Raw genomic sequence first — 20,070 nt, 5'->3', positions numbered from 1 at the left:
AAGAACCAGGGGGCACTCCATGAAATTAGAAAGTAGCTCATTTAAAACAAATCGAAGAACATTCTTTTTCACTCAGCGCATAGGTAAGCTCTGGAGTTCATTGCCAGAGGATGTGGTTATAGCAGTTAGTGTAACTGGGTTTAAAAAAGGTTTGGATATGTTCCCAGAAAAATCCATAAACTGCTATTATGGTAATAAGCAACAGCAGTGATTTATTTAATGTTTGTGAACTTGTCAGGTACTTGTGACTTGGACTGGCCTCTGTTGGAAACAGGATACTGGGCTTGATGGACCCTTGGTCTGACCCAGTGTGGTAAATCTTATGCTCTTATGTATTGGCTGTTAGAAACATTCAGAGAATAAGGCAGGGGAATAGGAGAAAAAGGGCAGGAGAAAGCAGCAGTGGGAGACAGAAAGAAGGGGGGCAGAGGAGGAGAGTGAGCACACATGCAAAGAGTATAGGGAGTTAGGTGAAGAGGAGGATAGGAAAGGAACAGAAACAAGGGGAGAAGAAGAGAAGGGGGAGGGTATTTTAGGAAAAAATACCAATCCAATCACCTCAAGAGTTGGTGACTGTATTTCAAGGCCACCAAAAATGTTTTTCTGAGGACCCATGAACTAGATGATTGCCAGCCACTATGAGAACCACAATTAAACAAGCTGTGGATAATGGAGAAATTACTTACCTGATAATTTTGTTTTCCTCAGTGTCGACAGATGGACTCAGGAACAGTGCGTTTATGCTCCCCTACCAGCAGATGGAGACAGAGCAAGCTGTCGTCACAGTATATATAACCCTGCAGTGACCCCAGCCTGCCAATATTTTCTTCAAAATCAACTGTGGACAGACTAGCAAAAAACTTGATTAAAAACAGGTAACCAGAACTGTACTCAACCAACCATAAACAGTGAACTCACATAAGATTCTAGATACCCCAAGCTAGGGACTGGATGAACACCTATCAGTAATCTCTTGGGACCCAGAGCCCCAGAGGAGGACAATTGACACACTCATGCGGCAGCCAAGGGTGAGAAGCTGAGTCCATCTGTCTACACTAAGGAAAACAAAATTATTTACTCTCAGATACCAGAAGGACCAGGGGACACTCCATGAAGTTAGCAAATAGCTCATTTAAAACAAATCAAAGAAAATTATTTTTCATTCAGTGCATAGTTAAGCTCTGGAATTCATTGCCAGAGGATGTGGTTACAGCAGTTAGTGTAACTGGATTTAAAAAAAGGTTTGGATAAGTTCCTAGAGGATAAATCCATAAAGTACTATGATGGTAATTACTTGCCAGGTACTTGTGACTTGGATTAGCCACTGTTGGAAACAGGATACTGAGTTTGATGGACCCTTGGTCTGATACAGTATGGCATATCTTATGTTCATAATTTCTCCATTTCCTAGCGTGTAGACAGATGGACTCAGGACCAGTGGGATGTACCAAAGCTATTGCCCAACAGGGTGGGAGGCTGCCTGCTGTCCAGTCAAGACCGCATCTGCAAAAGCTGCATCCTCCCGTGCATGCACATCCAGATGATAAAACCTGGAAAAGTGTGTAAGGAGGACTACGTCGCAGTTCAGCATGTATTGACGGGAGACAGCAGATCAACCTCTGCCCATGAAACTGCCTGAGCCCTAACCTGAGGAGGCAATGGCTTTCCAGCAGCCACATAAGCGGCTGTGACCACCTCCTTAATCCAACGAGCTATGGTCACTTGTGAAGCCGAAGCACCCTGCTTACTCCCACCATGGAGAAAAAACAGGTGATCCATCTTTCAAAAAGACTCAAAGACCTCCAGATACCGTATGACAAGATGCTTAACATCCAGGAGCACAAATTACTAAACTCCTCCGCATTCCTGACCTTATCCAGGGATGGCAAGGAGATGGACTGATTCAAATCAAAGTCAGAGACTAGCTTAGGCAAGGAGGCTGGAACAGTATGCAGCTGTAATGCCCCCGGAGTCACCCGAAAGAACAGCTCCCAGCAAGACAAAGCCTGCAGCTCAGAAATCTGATGCACAGAATATATAGCCACCAGGAACATAGTCTTCAAAGTCAACAACTATAAGGAAAGGCTACGCAGTGGTTGGATGTCAGGGCCCACCAAAAAGTCCAGCACCAAATTAAGACTCCACAATGGAACCGGTAAACTCAAGGGAGGCTTAAGGTGCTTCACTTCCTTCAAAAACTAAGCCACATCAGGATGAGACAAGGAAACACCATTTACCAGGTCTCTGAAACAGGCAAGAGCTGCGAATTATCCTGCCCAGCAAGGGCCACGAAAGAAAGGCATAAAGCAATCTGTCTTCCAGCCAGACCTTCCAGGGATCACGGCTTTCCTGCAACTGTAGAAGCAAGGAACCTTCACATTTCCAGAAGTCGCCAGCAGGCCCCAGAGATCCACAATCAGCTGAAACGCCTCGGATAACAACACCCACTCTCCTGTGTCCAGACTCTCCCTGCTAAGAAATTCTGCTCTTACATTGTCTTTTCCTCATTGTGAGAGACCGAGATCATCTGCAAATGACCTTCCACCCATTCAATCAGCTGGTCTATTTCCTACAACACTTGCTGGCTCTGGTCCTCCCTGGCGATTGATATAGGCCACCATTGTTGCATTGTCCGACATGCAAACTGCTTGATTCTGCAGCCTGTGGCTGAACTGCAAGCATGCTAGCCATACAGCCCGGGCCTCCAGGCGATTGATGTTCCAACGGGACTCTTCGGCATTCCAGCGCCCCTGGGCTGTTAACTCCAGACAGTGAGCCCCCCCCCCCCCCGTGTAGACTCGCATCTGTCGTACCGACCAGGCCGGAGAGGACAAGGGAACTCCTTTCTCATATGATCCTCCTGCAACCACCACTGAAGGAGGGAGCAAATTTCCATCGGCAAGTGGAGCTAAACCCCATAATCCTGAGACTGCAGGCTTCGAGATAGAGAGTGCTGAAGAGGGCCCATATGCTCCCTTGCCCAAGGAACTACTTCCAGGGTAGCTGCCAAACCGAATACGTGTAAATAGGGCCACACCGTTGGGCATATGGTGTTCATCAACTGACGCACTTGAGACATCAATCTCTTGATCTGAACTTCCAGTAGGAAACCTCTGTCCTGTCCCGTTTCGAACTGGACCGCCAGATATTCCAATAAGTGGGATGGTTGAAGATTGCTCTTGGTCAGGTTCACCACCCAACCAAGCTCCTGCAATAAGGAGATCAGCTTGGGTGTCACCAGGTGGCTCTCTTCCTGAGACATGGCTCGAATCAGCCAGTCATACAAATATGGGTGCAAGGCTGCCACTACCACCACCACCATAATCTTGGAAAATGTTCTGGGAGCGGTGGCGAGACCAAAAGGCAGCACCCGAAACTGGTAATGGCACCCCAACACCACAAAGCGTAGAAAGCGTTGGTGTTCCAATCAGATGGGAATATGAAGATAAGCCTCTGACAGATCCAAAGTGGTCAGAAATTCCCCCGACTGCACTGCCATTATTACAGAGCATAAGGATTCCATTCGAAAATGAGTCACTTTCAAATGATGTTGACCCGCTTGAGATCCAAGATGGGATGAAAGGAGCCCTCCTTCTTGGGCATAACAAATGGAATATCTCCCCATACTTTCTTGAGACGTGGGCACCAGAACCATAGCCCTCAGTCTAAGGAGCCTTTGAAGCATGAACTTCACTGCCTGCATCTTCTGCAGGGAGTGACAAGGGGATACCATAAACATGACCCGAGGAATACAGCAAAATTCTAGTGCATACCCTTCGCCTATCACCTCCAGGACCCACTGGTCTGACATGATCTTGACCCACCTCCAATAAAAGAGAGAAGGACTTCCCCCTATTTCCTGTTCCGGAAGGTGGGTTGGCAAACCTTCATTGGGAAGCTCGGGAAGGTCTACTACTCGAGCCCACTCCTCTCTTGGGCTGCCGGTAATGAAAGGACTGAGGCCTATCAAAAGGCCAAGTCCACTGAAAGGGCGTCCTTCTGTAGGGACTACAATGCCTGGAACCCCAGAAATGACCCCTCATATCAAAGGAGTACTTAACTGTTTCTGATCTTCTGGCAACCAAGGCACCGGAGACTTGCCCCACTTACTGGCTAGTTTCTCCAACTCGTTCACAAACAAGTGCAAGCGTTTAAAGGGCAACTTGGTAAGATTGGCTTTGAAAGCTGTGTCAGCTGACCAATTTCGCAATCAGAGTTGACGCCTGGCTGCTATTACCAAAGTCACTCCTCTGACCGAGGTCTGGACTAAAATCGCAGCCTGTGTGCTAAAAAGGCGGCAGAGGGCCCCATTTCACTCTGGAATTCCCTCCAGACTCATGAACCTCCTGAGAGAGCAGTAGACAAGATCTCACCAATTTCGCAACAGGAGGAAATCTGTAAATTTATCGCCACTGCCTCAAAGGCTTGCTTAAGAATAGCCTCAATCCTTCTATCATGTACATCCTTTAAAGCCGCTCCTCTCTCTATGGGAATAGTCCGCTTAGACACGGCACATACCAGAGCATCCACTTTGGGAAAACGCAAATGCTCTCTCACAGCCGGATCCAGACCCCCCTTTAAAATTTGCCTCTGGGGCATCCCATTCCAGATCAAATTCCTGGATGGCATCCATCACCGGGAACAAACAAGAGGCTTTACGTAAGGAAATCAAAATGGGATTCTTCCTCGGCTCTGACAACTTCCGAACCAGGAACACCCAGCTGTTTCAAGGTCTTGGAAATCAGGGCCGGAAGTTCATCTCTATGAAAGAACCGTAACATGATTCAATATGGTTCCAGCCCTGGAGGAATTCCCCCATTTTCCATGGAATCCAGATCAACCTCATCAGTGAATTCCGGATTCCTATCAGGAACAGTCACAGGGTGCTGGGGCTCGCCCCAGCACTTAAGCACAGGACTGGAAGAGGGAGGAGCCACCGGCTGAGGGTCCGACCGGACAGAAATGGGAGAAGCAGAGGACTGCGCCTGAAGAAACGCTTTTAAGCCTTGAAAAAATTCCACCCAAGAAAAAGCAGCCAGATCTAGACCAAGTCTAGAAAGAACCGGAGCTGGTCCCATAGAACTGCTCTTGCTAGCAGAGGAGCCAGTCAAGGGAGAACAAAGATCTGGTATCCCCCCAGTCAAGGCCGTGACCAACCCATCATCAAAATGGGAAGAGACAGGCTTAGCAAATTCCAAGGAAGACAACTCTCCCTGAGCGTCCAAGCAGCGCTGACACAGGTTAGAAACCAGGTCAGGCAGAGAAGCCCTAATATGACAAGCAACACAAATAGGAAGACGCTTAGACTTCTTGCTTACTGACGCCATCGCTGCAGTAAACGTGCGCCAGAATGGCTCACGCTCAAAAATAAAATGCACGCAAAAAATTAGCGCCTAGAAGAAAGTGCAGCAAGGCGCATGCATAACCTGTGCATCAAGTTAAGCACATAAAGTTTGTGCGCGCAGAACACGCACCCAAAAACAGAGCACACAACACGTGCGCAGAGCCAACACACTGCACACACAGATAGCCTTCAGAGGGCAGAATAAGCACAAGAGTGCACGAAAACGGCCGCCGTGGCCTACTACACGGCATGCAAAAAAAAAAAAGTCTATATATGGGGCTTAATCCACTGGGGGCCACTCAACCCGCCAGGCTGCCCAGATCCCCAAGCCCAACAGGAGCAGGAACAAACGTCGGCACAGTGCGCCAAGAATAGAAACTGGAGGAAGTCCTGAAACCCCTCTGTCTCTGATTCAGGGTAAAATTTATTGTTTTTAAACCTTACCTGAGCTCAGCACTTACCGGTTGAGTACAGAGATGGTCTCCAGCTTGGGGGGGGGGGCGGGGGGAAAGAGGGCACTCTGCCTCCTGCACCCGCTGCCTTTCAGCTGAACTAACAGCTAAGTCCATGCCGGGAAACCCAGCTACCACACCAAGGCACACCTCCGAGGGACCACGAATATCAACTCAGGAATTCTCAACTGGAGGAGGGACCTTTAGGAATCACCTCAGGAGAGCAGGGTTTTCTTTTCCTGAATTTAGAATTTCAAATTTCTCCTTTCAAAAAGCTCAAAGCAATCCCCATAAGGAGATGCACATCCACCATCTGCTGGAGAAGGAGAATATTGTGGGATCAGTATATACTGATCTCACAGTATATACTGTGAGATCAGCTTGCTCAGTCTCCACCTGCTGGCAGGGGAGCATAAACTTACTGGTCCTGAGTTCATTTGTCTACACCAGGGGTGGTGAACTCCAGTCCTCAAGGGCCACAAACAAACGGGCCAGGTGTTCAGGATAACCACAATGAATATGCATGAGATAGTTTTGCATACATTGGAGGTAGAGCATGCAGATCTATCTCATGTATATTCATTGTGGATATCTTGAAAACCTGGCCTGTTTGTGGCCCTTGAGGACCGGAGTTTGCTACCTGCGGTCTACATGCTAGGAAAAAGCGATTTAATAGCTGTTGAACTGGCTATGAAAAGAAATGGATTCATGATCATGAACAGATTACAGAAAACGGTTTAAAAGGGTGGTTTCCATGTTCAAAACAGATCAATAGAAAAAAAGCAGAAAAATGTGTGAATCTAAAATTTCACAAGACAGCCAGTGATCTAGGTAACAGTGACATTGGTATGTACTGAGACACAGAGGACTGTACCATGAGAATTATCTGTAGCAAAAAGGTATTTTTCCTACTGGCCTTCTGTTCTTTATCATTTGAATCTTGCCCTTTTATTCTTATTGCCAGTAGAAGCTACTTTTACCTAAAACAGAAATATGTTTAAAAACCAGAACTCTGTTTCTCCATTGCATATGACAGGGGTAGCAGGGCCAAGTCTATCTGCACAGGTACAATGTAGCACTTTTCATCACTTAGACCTGCCAGGGCATAGTGGAGTTTACAGTGCCAGAAGGCCAAAACCATGTGGCAGATCACTTTTCCACAATTCTATATGGAAGAGACATCTTTGTATCATGACAACATCAAAAAGAATAAACTCAGATGACTGCTTTAGGAACATTAACAAAATCTGTGTAAACAAATCCAAATTTTGGCAGCAAGATTTTAATCTGACGCTGCCTCTAAATTCAACAAGTTTTCCAGTGAGGGAGGACATTATTCAAATGAATCATAGGAGACAGCATTTTATTTTTAGTTTTGATAAATATATGCCATTTCAGTTTCTTCTAGGCTTTCAAAATTAATGCTCTTAAAAAAAACCAACGCAACCTTAATATTGGGAAGTCAAAGTACTTGACTCACTAGTATACGGTCTTGCTCCTGAATAAGCAATGCCTCATTGCTATTTAATTTGTGAAACATACATGATTAATTCTAAATTCAAGAAAGGCTGCCCAACAAACCAGTCATGCAAAAAAAAGGATTTGCACAAGTAAATTCAATCACTGCTAGCCGGCGTATGCAGATATTTGTTGAGAAGCTGAAGATCTGTTCTTCACCAACTATATTTTGCATCTGAACTATTTTATCCTATCTTCTTTTGTTCTGATTTGTGTTTGTAACATGTTTGTTTGCCCACAATATAAATAAACTTGAACTCTGGCATTATTGCTATTTAATGTAAGCAAGCAGTATGTAAATCCTATCTATGGGCCTATAACATGAATTTCATTGTGCACATGATCACTGGTCTAAAGCCAAAATGTTTCCAAAATGAATGTAGTCAAACTTTACTAAATCTGGGTCACCTTAAACAAAAATACTTAAAATTGTTCATTGGTTTTAGCTTTCAAGATATGCTACTGGATCAGAATTTACACCTTTGATTTGGGGGATGATAAGCGAGTTAAGAAGGGGTTTGGACAGTACTTCCTTATTGGGCACAATGAATAATGCAGTCTGTAGCTCATATTGTTTCTTACATGATATGAATTGCATTATGTTCTTCTTAGAAGTCATGAATGATGGAATCATAACTCACTTTACATAGATCTAGAGCTGATCTAGGACACTCTGCTGAATAAATTGTCCTAGATCAGCTCCAGAAGTCATAGTGTCATTTCTCAGTTTGATCCTGTTCAGAAATCAAAATCAGAGATGCCTCATACTTGAGTGAACAATACAGATAACTTCTTTGTTGGCCCTTAGATTCATGAACTTCAAGATGATGCATTTAACTGTGCATTGCCTGGCAAGGAAAAGACTACATGGGATGCCTTACTCAGTGGTAACAAATTTTCTCAAACAACAAGGCAGACAACTACAGGGAGTTGGTGGAAAACCTCAATGTATACAAAAGCCTTGGTTGCAACATGTCATTAAAAATAAATTTTTTGATTTCTACATTTTTTTTCCACCAAACTCAAGAACAGTGAGCGATGAGCATGGCGAGCAATTTCACCAGGATATTGTGACAATGGAAAAATGGTGTCAGGGCAAATGGAGCCTATTAATGCTTGCAGACTATTATTGCTGGACAGTGACAAGAGATAATCCATTTAATGAATACAAGAAGCAAGCCAAGAAGAGTCAAGTAGCCATTAAAAAAGGACTAAACTATATACATATGTTTTTGCCTTTTGTTTCATAGCAAATTTCGTTTCTATAATTCTTTTGCTGATTTAATTTTTCAAGTATTGCATAAACAGGACAGGTAAAATAATTTGCAACCATAAATACATGAAAAGACCTAAGTTTACAATTTATGATTAAAATCTACTATCTATGTAATACAGTCAGATGTAAAAACATTTATCATGGAAACAGTAGCCAATCAGCTGGATTGTCATATTTGAATTGAGCACATAAACACAAATAATAAATGGCACATTTTACTGCTGAAATAGATGACTTCTAAAAATGTGTATGCCAGTGTTATTAGTACAGAGTTAGAGTTCTCCTTGGTGCAAACATTAATTTAGAAACAAGAGCTTTTAGAATTGTTTGGAAGGTGAGACCAACATCATTTTTCCAGTGAAGTGCCCCAGGGATCTGTTCTGGGACCACTGCTTTTTATATATTTATAATGACCTGGAAATGGGAACAAGTGAGGTGATCAAATTTGCCAATGACACAAAAATTTTCAAAATTGTTAAATTGCAAGAGGACTGTGAGAAATTGTAAAAGGACAATGCAAACGGCAAATGAAATTTAATGTGGACAAGTGAAAAGTGATGCATTTGGGGAAGAGTAACCCAAATTATAGCTACATAATGAGAGGTTCCACATTAGGAGTCACCACTCAGGAAAAGGATCTAGGAGGTATCGTTGAAAATACGTTGGAATCTTCAGCTCAGTGTGCAGCAGCAGCCAAGACAGCAAATAGAATGTTAGGGATTACTAGGAAAGGAAAGGAAAGGAGAATAAGATAGAGAATATCATAAAGCCTCTGTATCAATCCATGGCGTGACCTCATCTTGAATGTTGCATGTAGTTACTGGTCACGGCATCTCAAGAAAGATATAGCAGGACAACAAAAATAATAAAGGGGCTGGAACAATTCCCCTATGAAGAAGGGCTAAAGAGGTTAGAACTCTTCAGCTTGGAGAAGACATGGCTGAGGAGAGACATGATATCTACTAGATAAATGAGGCTTGACCGACGTGCCGCAAATGCGCAGTAGGGAGCAGCTCTACTGCGCATGCGCGGCACAGAGAACTCTGCCCGACGTTCCGCGAGAGAGCACGTCAGTCTGAGCGGCAGACACGGCGTTTTGCAGCAGTGGCGGCGGTTATGTCAGCATCGGTCGGGCTAGCAACAGAGAGCGGCGGATGCGGCGTGGAGGAGCAGCAGCATTGAAAGCTGAGCGACAGGCGGGCAGGCAATGAGCGCGGTGGTCAGGCGCTGCAAGAAAAGACTCCTCAGGCATGTTAACAGCCTGAGCCTGGCCCTCCGTTGCCGGGGAAGGGAGGGACAGGCTCAGGCTGTTAACATGCTGCAGTTCCGTCAACAAATGCCTCCCTCCTTTAGCCTGGTCCCTCCCAGCCGGCCCTGTAGAAGAGAAAAAGAGGGAGGGGCTGAGGGAGAGGGGAGGGGTTGTGAATGAGGTGATAGTGGAAGGAAAGGGAAGATGAGGGGATGGAAGGAAAAGGGATAAGTGAGTGGGAAGGGTAAGACGTTGTGCAGAAGAGAAAAAGAGGGAGTGGGAAGGGGTGTGGATGAGCTGGGAGGGGATGAGAGAGGGATGGGATTGAGAGAGGGTGCGGAGTGACTGAGGGAAGGGGAGGTGAGAGTGAGGGAAGGGGAGGGAGTGGGATAGAGGATGAGGGGGGAGGTGAGAGTGAGGGGGGAGGTGAGAGTGAGAGTGAGGGGGAGGGAGTTTGAGTGGGGGCAGGGGAGGGAAGGGGGGTTAAGTGACTGAGGTGAATGAGCGAGGGGAAGGGGGAGTGAGGGAAAAGAAGTATAGACGGGTGCAGTGTCCGAAAGCAGACCGAAAATTTGTTTTAATGTGGCCCTTTGTTACGGGCTTAACGGCTAGTAGGTCTATAAAATAATGAATGAAATGGAACGAGTAAACAATCGGTTGTTTACTCTTTCAAAAAGTACAAAGACCAGGGGACACACAATCAAGTTATACATTTAAAACTAAAAAGAGAAAACGCAGTTGCTTACCTGTAACATGTGTTCTCCTAGGACAGCAGGATGTTAGTCCTCACATGTGGGTGACATCATCAGATGGATATAAAAATACAAGCGAAACAATAAAACGAATGTGAACCCAACATCATGGGGAGGCAGGCGGGATTCCTGAGGACTAACATCCTGCTGTCCTAGGAGAACACCTGTTACAGGTAAGCAACTGCACTTTCTCCTAGGACAAGCAGGATGGTAGTCCTCACATGAGTATTATTACAGAGCTCCAGACTGCCCCCTGTGAATACAGAGACCCACAGTGGCTGAACAAGGTGCCAACCGGCACACCACAACTGTGGTGTTGTGGGAAACAGGGACAGTCTGGCTCCACTGAGGGCACGATGAGAAAATTGGGTTCAGGATTGCAATAGATTACGCAGGACAGACTGGCCAAAAGCGCTGTCCTGGCGACTATCCTTGTTGAAACAGTAGTGGAATGTGAATGTATGGAGAGAACTCCAGGTCACGGCCCTGCAGATTTTGGCGACAGGAACCGCATGCAGATGGGTCACTAACGCCGCCTTAGCCCGCACAGAGTGAGCCTTCACCCTGCAAGCCAGTTGGAGGCCTGCCTACTCGCAGCAGAAGGCAATGCAATCTGCTAGCCAGTTGGTTAGGGTCTGCTTCCCCATTGCTGCTCCCAGCCTATTGGTGTCAAAAGACACAAAGAGCTGGGTAGCTGCCTATGGGGCTCGCTGTACGATCCAAGTAGAAAGCGAGCGCCCGCTTGCAGTCCAGGGTGTGAAGAGCACGTTCTCCAGGTGAGAATGAGGCCATGGGAAGGATGATTGACTGGTTGATGTGAAAAGTAGTCACTGCCTTGGGCAGAAATTTTGGATGAGTGCGCACTACACGATCATGGAAGAATTTCGTGTAGGGAGCGTACGTAACCAGGGCATGGATCTCACTAACCCTGTGAGCGGAAGTTATTGCCACCAGGAACATAACTTTCCAGGAGAGGAACATCAGGTCACAGGATTTGAGAGTCTTGAACGGATGCCACATGGGCCTCGCCAGGACGATGCTGAGATCCCACGGGGTTGCTGGTGGGCGAAGCGGAGGGTTCAGTTGGACTAGGCCCCACATGAAGCGCTCGACCACATGGCTGGACTGAAAGCGCCAGACCATCGGACCAAGCTGGTCTGGAGGCCAGACTTGGACAGGTGCCACAGGTAATCCAGCAGACGGGGAAAGGGCAGGAGAAAGGGTCCAGTCCGTGGCCCTCGCACCAGGTGGAGAAACACCTCCACTTTAAGCTGTAAGACTTCCGAGTGTAAGGTTTCCGGGATTCAATAAAGGCCCTGGAGACCCTGTCCGAGAGCTGCAGGGGCCGGAGGATCATGCGCTCATCATCCACACTGTGAGGACCAGGACCTGGAGGTTTGGGTGGCGCAAGGTACCCTGGTTCTGCGATAGGAGGTCGGGGCCGTGCCCAGCAGAATCTGTGCGCTCATGGACAGGTCCTGGAGCAGAGGAAACCACACCTGCCTTGGCCAGGAGGGTGCTACAAGAATCATGGTTCCCCCCCCGTCCTCTTGCAGCTTCATCAGTCTTCGAGAGTAGTGGAATTGGGGGGTATGCGTACAGGAGGCCTTGTCTCCAGTGAAGGGAGAAGGCATCACAGGCTGGATGGCCTTTCCCCGGGATCAGGGGAAAGGCCTGTCCATTCTGATGAGGACGACCTTGGAGGAGAGCCTGTTCTGGAAGGCCGACATGGCGTACCGGATCGCCCGCAACTCCAGAAAATTTATCTGGCAATGGGACTCGGCCGCAGTCCAAAAACCCTGAGTATAACATAGAAACGACGGCAGAAAAAGACCAATCGGCCCATCCAGTCTGCCCAGCAAGCTCCCACACTTATTTTCCTATACTTATCTGTTTCACCAACCACCAAGTTCAGGGCCCTTGTTGGTAACTATTTGATTCAAATTTCCTGCCACCCCCTGCCATTGATACAGAGAGTAATGATGGAGTTGCATCAAAGGAGAGCATAAGGCTTAATGGTTACAGGTAGTAACCGCCGCATCAAGCAAGTTACCCCGATGCTTGTTTATCCAGATTGCACAGATCCATGCCTTGTTGGATGTTGTCTGAATGCAAATCCTCTTTTCCACATTTCTCCCTGCCGTTGAAGCAGAGAGCAATGCTGTATATGCATTCAAAGTGAAGTATCAGGCTTAATAGGTTTAGGGTGGTAACTGCCGCAATAAGCCAGCTACCCCCATGCTTATTTGTTTACCCAGACTGTGTAGTTCAGTCCTTGTTGATTGTTGTCTGAATGCAAATCCTCTTTTCCACATTTCCCCTTGCCGTTGAAGCAGAGAGCAATGTTGGAGTTGCATTAACCGTGTGAAGGCTTATTGAGTAAGGTTAGTAATCACCAGATAGTAGCCTCCATTCCAGCAAGCCAACCCCATGGCTCTTTGCTTCATTCCCATCTTCTAGCCTTTAAGGATACATGGTGTTTATCCTATTCCCCCTTTGAAATCCTTCACAGTTTTAGTTTTCACCACTTCCTCCGGAAGGGCATTCCGGGCATCCAGTAGGCCGTCCGTGTGAGCCCCCCACCCCTGAGGGTCACCTGGGGAGAGCAGGAATGGGAGTCCTATTTCTAGATTGGACAGGGCTTCCCACCAGGCTAGGGAGAGACAGAGAGTCTGTGACCGTCACTGGTGCTTCCAAATCCTGGGATGCCTGCCACCACTGACACCGCGAGACCCACTGTGGGTCCCCTCATGCGGAGGCGGGCCAAGGGGGGTCACGTGGACAAAGACCGCCATATGGCCCAGCGGGCAGAGCAGCAGACGAGCTCTTACCGTCGCTTTGTTGCGAACGAGGGTAACCAGCGAGGAGAGGGCAACCGCTCGATCCCTGGGCAGAAAAGCTTTCACTTGTGCCGTATCCAATCTGGCACCAATGAAGTCCAGCCGTGGAGATGGATTGAGGTGTGACTTGGGGAAGTTGATAACGAATCCCAGAGTCTGTAAGGTGTTGACCGTCAAGGCTAAAGCGTTCAAGGTCCCCAAGAGTGTGAATCGCTCCAGATCAGCCAGTCGTCCAGATATGGAAAGACGTGGACCGAGCGACACCTGAGGAAGGCAGCCACCACTGCCAAAGCATTCTGTGAATGCGCATGGGGCTGATGCCAGCCAAAAGGGCAGCACTTTGTATTGAAAATTTGCTATCCCCACCAGAAAGCGGAAGTACTTCCTGTGACTGGGGACAACTGCAATATGGGCATAAGCCTCCAAGTCGAGGGAGCAGAGCCAGTATCCTCTTCAGAGGAGCAGAATCAGCGTGCCCAGAGACCATCTTGAATTTTTCTCTTACTAGAAAATGGTTCAGCGCCCTGAGGTCGAGGATGGGGCGCAGGCCTTCGTTCCTCTTCGGAATGAGGAAGTACCTCAAGTAGACGCTGTGCCCCTACTATTCACGGGGAACTGGTTCAGCCGCACCCGCCACTAGAAGGGCGGAAAGTTCCGATTGGGGACGACCTGATGGGCAGACTAATCCCACGATGGACATGGGGGAGCAGCCTCTGGGAGCCTGCTGAAGTTTAGGCAGTAGCCCTGTTGGACAATGGAGAGGACCCAACGGTCCAAAGTGATCACTTCCCAGCGGTGGGCGAAGCAGAATAGCCTGCCACCGACTGGGGGATTTGCTGCCAATGGAACAGGCATTTGGCTCGTGCCCCTTCATCACCAGTCAAAAACCAGCGGACAGGGTCTGCTGGGGGGTTGGAAGGGGCCTCAGTACCCACTGCTATCTGCTTCTGGGTTGAGGTGGCCGAGTGCAGACAGCTAGAGGGAAGTATTTCCTCGGCCGGTAGAAGAGCTTGCGAGGGCCCGGCCTAAAAGACCTTCTGACGGTGGAAGGGCCCTCAGAGGGGCTGGCAGATAATTGCTGAAGAGTATAATGCTGATCCTTCAGTTACCTTGTCCCTGAACAGGTTCTCTCCTGTGTAAGGGACACAAGCCGCAAGTCTATCCTGCACCTCCGGGCAGAGGTCAGAGGCTCTGAGCCATGCCAGCTGCCTGGCACAGACAGTTCCTGCGGCTAGGCACGCTGCAGTCTCAAAGACGTCGTAGGTCGACCTGACCTGTCTACCTGCTTCCAGGACCAGCATAGCAAGGGCCATCAGGGACTCCTGCTGTTGCTGGGTGAGGTTCTCCGCAAACTCTTGGACCTGCTTACACAAGTTGCAGTCATATTGCGTCATGTACAACTGGTAGGCCGCAATATGGGCCACCAGCATCGCCCCCTGAAACATCTTTCTCCCAATGTCATCGAGCTCCTGGGCTCCCGGGTTTCACGCCCTTGGGGGGGGGGGGGGGGGGGGGGGGGCAGAAGCATGTGTCCTGGAACTTCTGACCTTTTTCAGTGCGGACTCACCACCACAGATTGGTGGGGTAAGTGCTGCCGTTCAAAGCCCACTGCCTGTTGAACAAGATAAGTCGCATCAGCTTTCCTGTTCATCGGGACCACAGACACTGGGTGTTCCCACATGCGGAGGAGGAGCTCTTTAAAGATATCGTGGAAGGCCACTGCCACGACCTCTTTGGGAGCAAACTGGAGGACCTCCAGCATCTTATGATGGGAGTCCTCCTCCGATGAAGCTGGCAAAAGATGGGGGGGGGGGGGGGGGGGGGGGGGGGGGGGGGTGGTTCCTCCGGAGGGGAAGGCTCAGGGAGGGAGTCTGAGAACTCGGATGATGCGTCCGATTGAGTTATCACCCCACGGGTCACAGGGACCCTCCTTCTCACTAGGGTACGGATGCCATGGGCGGGGAGTGAGAGGGGCGCCAGGCCTGGGCCCCAAAGGCACGGAGGGCCGTGGAGGCACCGATGGGCCCTTGGGCATCGAGGGGGTATCAGCCATGGTACACCAGGTGGAACCAGCCCAGGGAACCACAGGTATGGGCGCCCGATCCGCCAGGCCTCATCCTCTTCAGAGGACCCGGGAATCAGGATCGCTTCGGTGGAGGGCATCAGTGGGCGAGGAGGCATCGGGGGCCTCTCGGGCACCAGTTGCATCGGTAGGGCGTCAAGAACGTTTGGATGCTCCAGCAGGGGCGAGAACATGGAAAGCAGTGGCTCGGGCACCGGTATGGGAGCCAGTGGCACCGGCAGCTCGATGCTCTGAAGCGCTTTGAGCACCACCAATTGCATCCTGCAGTCCAACTTTTTCCTGGGTGGTGAGGACTGATGGAGGGGGACGACGTGTCCCTGGCATACCCTCTGAGGAACCATGAGGGGGCACGGTACCCAGCACAGTTGCTGGTGGGGGGAACGCCTTGGGCTACTGAGGGCACCGGAGGATGGGGCCTCCGGTGGCCAGTGCTGCTTCAGTGGCAGCTCGGCAGCCACCAATGTTGCTCCGAACCTGGAACCGTGTCGGGACAGTGACTAGAGTCGATGCTTCCTGGGATTCTGGCGCTCGGCACGGTCTTTCCCCTGTGCTGAGGACGATGATGACCCCGAGATTAAGGGAAGGGGAGAGACCACTGAGGATCGATCTCCCTCTCCGCGATCTTTAGGGGTACTGGAGAGCGGGACCGCCAGGAGGAGAGATGGGGACGGTTTCCCACGTTCCTTAGGCGTGGAGGATACAGACGCCAAAGTGGCCGGTTTTAGAGAGCCAAAAAGTTTCTCCATTTTGTCCAGGCGAGCACAACGCCCTTTGGGAGTCATTTGATCGTTCAAACGACACCCTCTGATGTTGTGCGAGGCCCCCAGGCAGAGGATGCATACCTCATGCAGATCCGTGATGGATATGGTCTGCGGGCACTGGTGGCACTGTCGTAAACCTGACAATGTCATTGAAAAAGAGGTCAGTGCATGGTAGATGACCGACAGGGACCCAGAAATGGGAGTTGGGAATCAACCGTGGATTGTGGAGGAAAAAGCCAAGGGTACCTGCCGGGAACCAAATGTGAAGGGGGACCTGTCACAGAAAGAAAAAATCCCGAAAAACACAAAACAATGCTCCACACCTGCGAGGCTACTGTACCTGTGGAAAAGAAGAGACTGAAGGGGGACCTCACGTGGATGTGCAGATAGCGGCAGGCTGGGTATGCTCAGTCTGCCAGTCGAAGTTTTCCGTGGCTGGGCTCCATCTGATGATGTCACCCACGTGAGGACTACCATCCTGCTTGTCCTAGGAGTAAATATTTTTTTACTCCATGCATAATGAAGCTCTAGAATTCGTTACCAGAGGATGTGGTGAAAGCTATTAGTGTAGTTGTGTTTAAAAAAGGTTTGGACAAGTTCCTGGAGGAAAAGGCCATTAATCATTAAGGTAGAGTTGCAGAAATCCACTGCTTAATCTCGGGATAAGCAGCTTGGAATCTATCTACCCCTTGTGATCCAGCCAGGTGATCTGGCTTGGCCACTGTTGGAAACAAGATACTGGGCTTGATGGACCTTTGGTGTGACCCAGTAAGGCAAGTCTTCTTACGTTATCATTAATTCTCTCAGGAAAGAATTCACAAGGCAACGCCTTGCAAATGGGTAGCCTGCCAACTAGCTCTATTTTAATATGGGACCAAAAAGCTGATTTTCTGCAGTAGGCAACGGGTGTGGCAGGGCGCAAGGAATTAAGTTGACTTCTCATACACACAAGGCCAGTTTGATTTAGGGCTTCGCAGTTGACCAATGACTGCTAGCCAACAAAGTATGTGGATCTATAAGCTCTCTAAAGCAGGTACCAAGGAGGACCTTGAATGCAGTTTTGTGGAAAAGCTTCAATCTACAAATCTAAGCAGGATGTGATGAAGCTCTGTCCATATTGTATGCAAAGATTTCAGGAAAATCACTCACAATGAAAAATTCAGACACTCCGTGATGCTCAGCCTAAAGAGGAAAACATGTCATCTAATTCACTGTGGGGGGGGAAAAAAGCAGTGAGCAACCACACTTTTACCAAAGGCCATAAGTTTGAAGTCAGAAAGAAAAGGAATACAAACTACCCTAATGAGGGTTCAAAGTAGATATGGCTTTCTTTAAAATCAATAATATTTCTAATCCTCTTCCGTGAAAAATACTGTCAGAATACTCTGCTGCTTCTGATAAATATTTCGAAAATTGCAATGGACTATAAGCTCAGCAAGAACATATGGTGCAGCATAGAATTCTTTCAAATATTTTAAATATATGCATACATACAGCCATTCTCGCACAAAAACAGATGACTACACGCTTCAAATGCAGCGATTGCAAAGCTTTTCATGAGCTGACATTGGTATAATCAGACAAGAAAAGAAAATCAGCAGAAAATGGATATTTTCAAAATGTTTATACACATCAGCTGAAGACTACTGGTTATCAACCAAAGCACACCATGCGTACCTGTACATATTGCACATACATTTTCTGCTTTTCTCTCATGCCAATGAGACAGCATCGGTGGGAAACAGGCAGAAATGGGATACTTTAAGCCAAGGCCAATTTGGTTGTGACTGGCAGATAACATTATCGTCTGACATCCTCATTTTGAAAACAATATTCAGTTGACATTACAATTTGTTACTGCACAACACCCAGCTGAATAGTAACTGATAAAAATATTATTTTGATGTCATATGCCTATCAAGTATAACTTGTGTCACAAGACATTTTTTTCCTTAATGAAATGGCAAAGGATAGACACTTTCCAAACTGAAGAGTTTTAAAAATATATTCTTAAAAGCTTGTATCCCACACAATTTCCACTCTTAAACCTTCCTCTTGTTTCCATTGGATGGTTAATTTACATTCAAATAAAGCAGGCATACGATATGAGAAAGAGAAGTGTGTGCATATGTACACTATGACAAATGGACAAACATTAAATGTTACAATATACTCACTGATGGTTCTACTTGACTTCTGTCTGCAATATCAATATGGACCACTTCAACAGTTTTCCATATGTTTGGATCTAGACAATGAACCTGAAGAGGGATGAGGGAGAAAAAGACAGCTTGATTTCAATGTCACCTTAGATCAATCACTGCATCTAGTAGTGCAATTACAAATTTTTTAATCTGCTATATGAGGAAAGCAGAGTTGCTTATCTATAACAAATGTTCTCTCAAGGACAGTAGGATATTAGTCCTCAAACATGGATGACTTCATCGGATGGAGCCTGGCATTGAACTCTTGATCTCAAAGATTCTAGAAATTTCAAACATGCCCTATTGAGCACGTGCAGCTGTAGTTATCACCCTGCCCCCTAGACAGAGTCCCCTTAGTCCATGATATAGCTAATACATGGAGAAACCAACTCCCAGGGGAGGCAGGTGGGTTTCATGAGGGCTAACACCCTACTATCCTCGGAGAACACCTGTTACAGGTAAGCAACTCTGCTTTCTCTGAGGACAAACAGGATGGCAGTCTTCACACACTGGTGATTCCCAAGCTATAGGCTGTCTGAGCAGGACAAAGCAGGAAACCACACAGTGCTGAAAGCACCACCTCTCCCCCTTTTGCCTGTGATGCAGCTGACCCACAAAGGGATCTAGGCGGGTAAAGAGTTGGGTTCTACAAAGAGAAAGCCATAGAAAAGACTGAGTCAAAATCTCAATGCGTAGCAGAAGCACCTATGGCAGGGGAGCGATGTAAATGCCAGCAAGAAACATACTTGACATCACGGAAAACATTACAAGCAGGATTTTGGTTCAGTAAACCCCAACTACAGTAGGTCTAGAACCTCTTGGATACAGGAAAAAAAAGTGTAGAGATGTAAACAAGAGAAGAATTCTTGGACGCAGACCACAGTTTCCTTTGGTGTTACAAGACAACTGAAAAAACAACTGGGGCCCAAGAGCTCTCCAGAAAAACTGCGGTCCACTGGCATCTGAAGGACAGAATGTACCTGCAGAAGTGTGCCCCATGTTTGGCTGATAGGCACAAAAACCCAAGCAACGCTTGGAAGAATAATCAGCAGCAGGGTCTGTGACAGATCTGTACCAGACATAGCTGACCACGAAGGACAGAAAAGAGTTTCAGGGGATGAAAGGCAATCCCCAAATGTGATCACTAGCCCAAACCCCAGAACAGGGAGATAAGTTAAGCCTGAAGCCCACCCACACTATACCCTGTCAAAAGCAGGACTAGCCATCCTGTCTACAGGATAGTTCAGGTGAGGAAGGCGGCACTTTAGATAATCCAGTGAAACAAGAAAAATGAAATGCAGTACTGGTCAGAACTTGGCCAAAAGTCGGAGGAGAGAGACTGACTAACCATAAAGAGTTCGTAACTCAAGGGACCACTGTACTTCCCCTCAGGACAAATGGAGGAGGAGGGGGAGATGGAGGTAAGAACATAAGAACATGCCATACTGGGTCAGACCAAGGGTCCATCAAGCCCAGCATCCTGTTTCCAACAGTGGCCAATCCAGGTCATAAGAACCTGGCAAGTACCCAAAAACTAAGTCTATTCCACGTTACCGTTGCTAGTAATAGCGGTGGTTATTATCTAAGTCAA

At 47.7% G+C, this 20,070-nt stretch overlaps 1 protein-coding gene across 4 annotated transcripts in view; it reads right to left on the bottom strand.

Moving 5' to 3' along the window:
* The window catches only part of PITPNB (phosphatidylinositol transfer protein beta), a 198,726-nt gene that overhangs the window by 68,642 nt on the left and 110,014 nt on the right, over window positions 1-20,070 (bottom strand). For all 4 annotated transcript variants that reach the window (XM_029619633.1, XM_029619634.1, XM_029619631.1 and 1 more), the window contains one exon: window positions 18,453-18,536. In XM_029619633.1, coding sequence (XP_029475493.1) covers window positions 18,453-18,536 — 84 coding nt within the window. The remainder of the gene's footprint in view (window positions 1-18,452; window positions 18,537-20,070) is intronic.

This window comes from Rhinatrema bivittatum, chromosome 11 (assembly GCF_901001135.1).
Source record: "Rhinatrema bivittatum chromosome 11, aRhiBiv1.1, whole genome shotgun sequence".
Taxonomy (NCBI): Eukaryota; Metazoa; Chordata; class Amphibia; order Gymnophiona; family Rhinatrematidae; genus Rhinatrema; species Rhinatrema bivittatum.
Note: the sequence above shows the minus strand (reverse complement) of the source record. Positions and strands in the feature narration are given on the sequence as shown.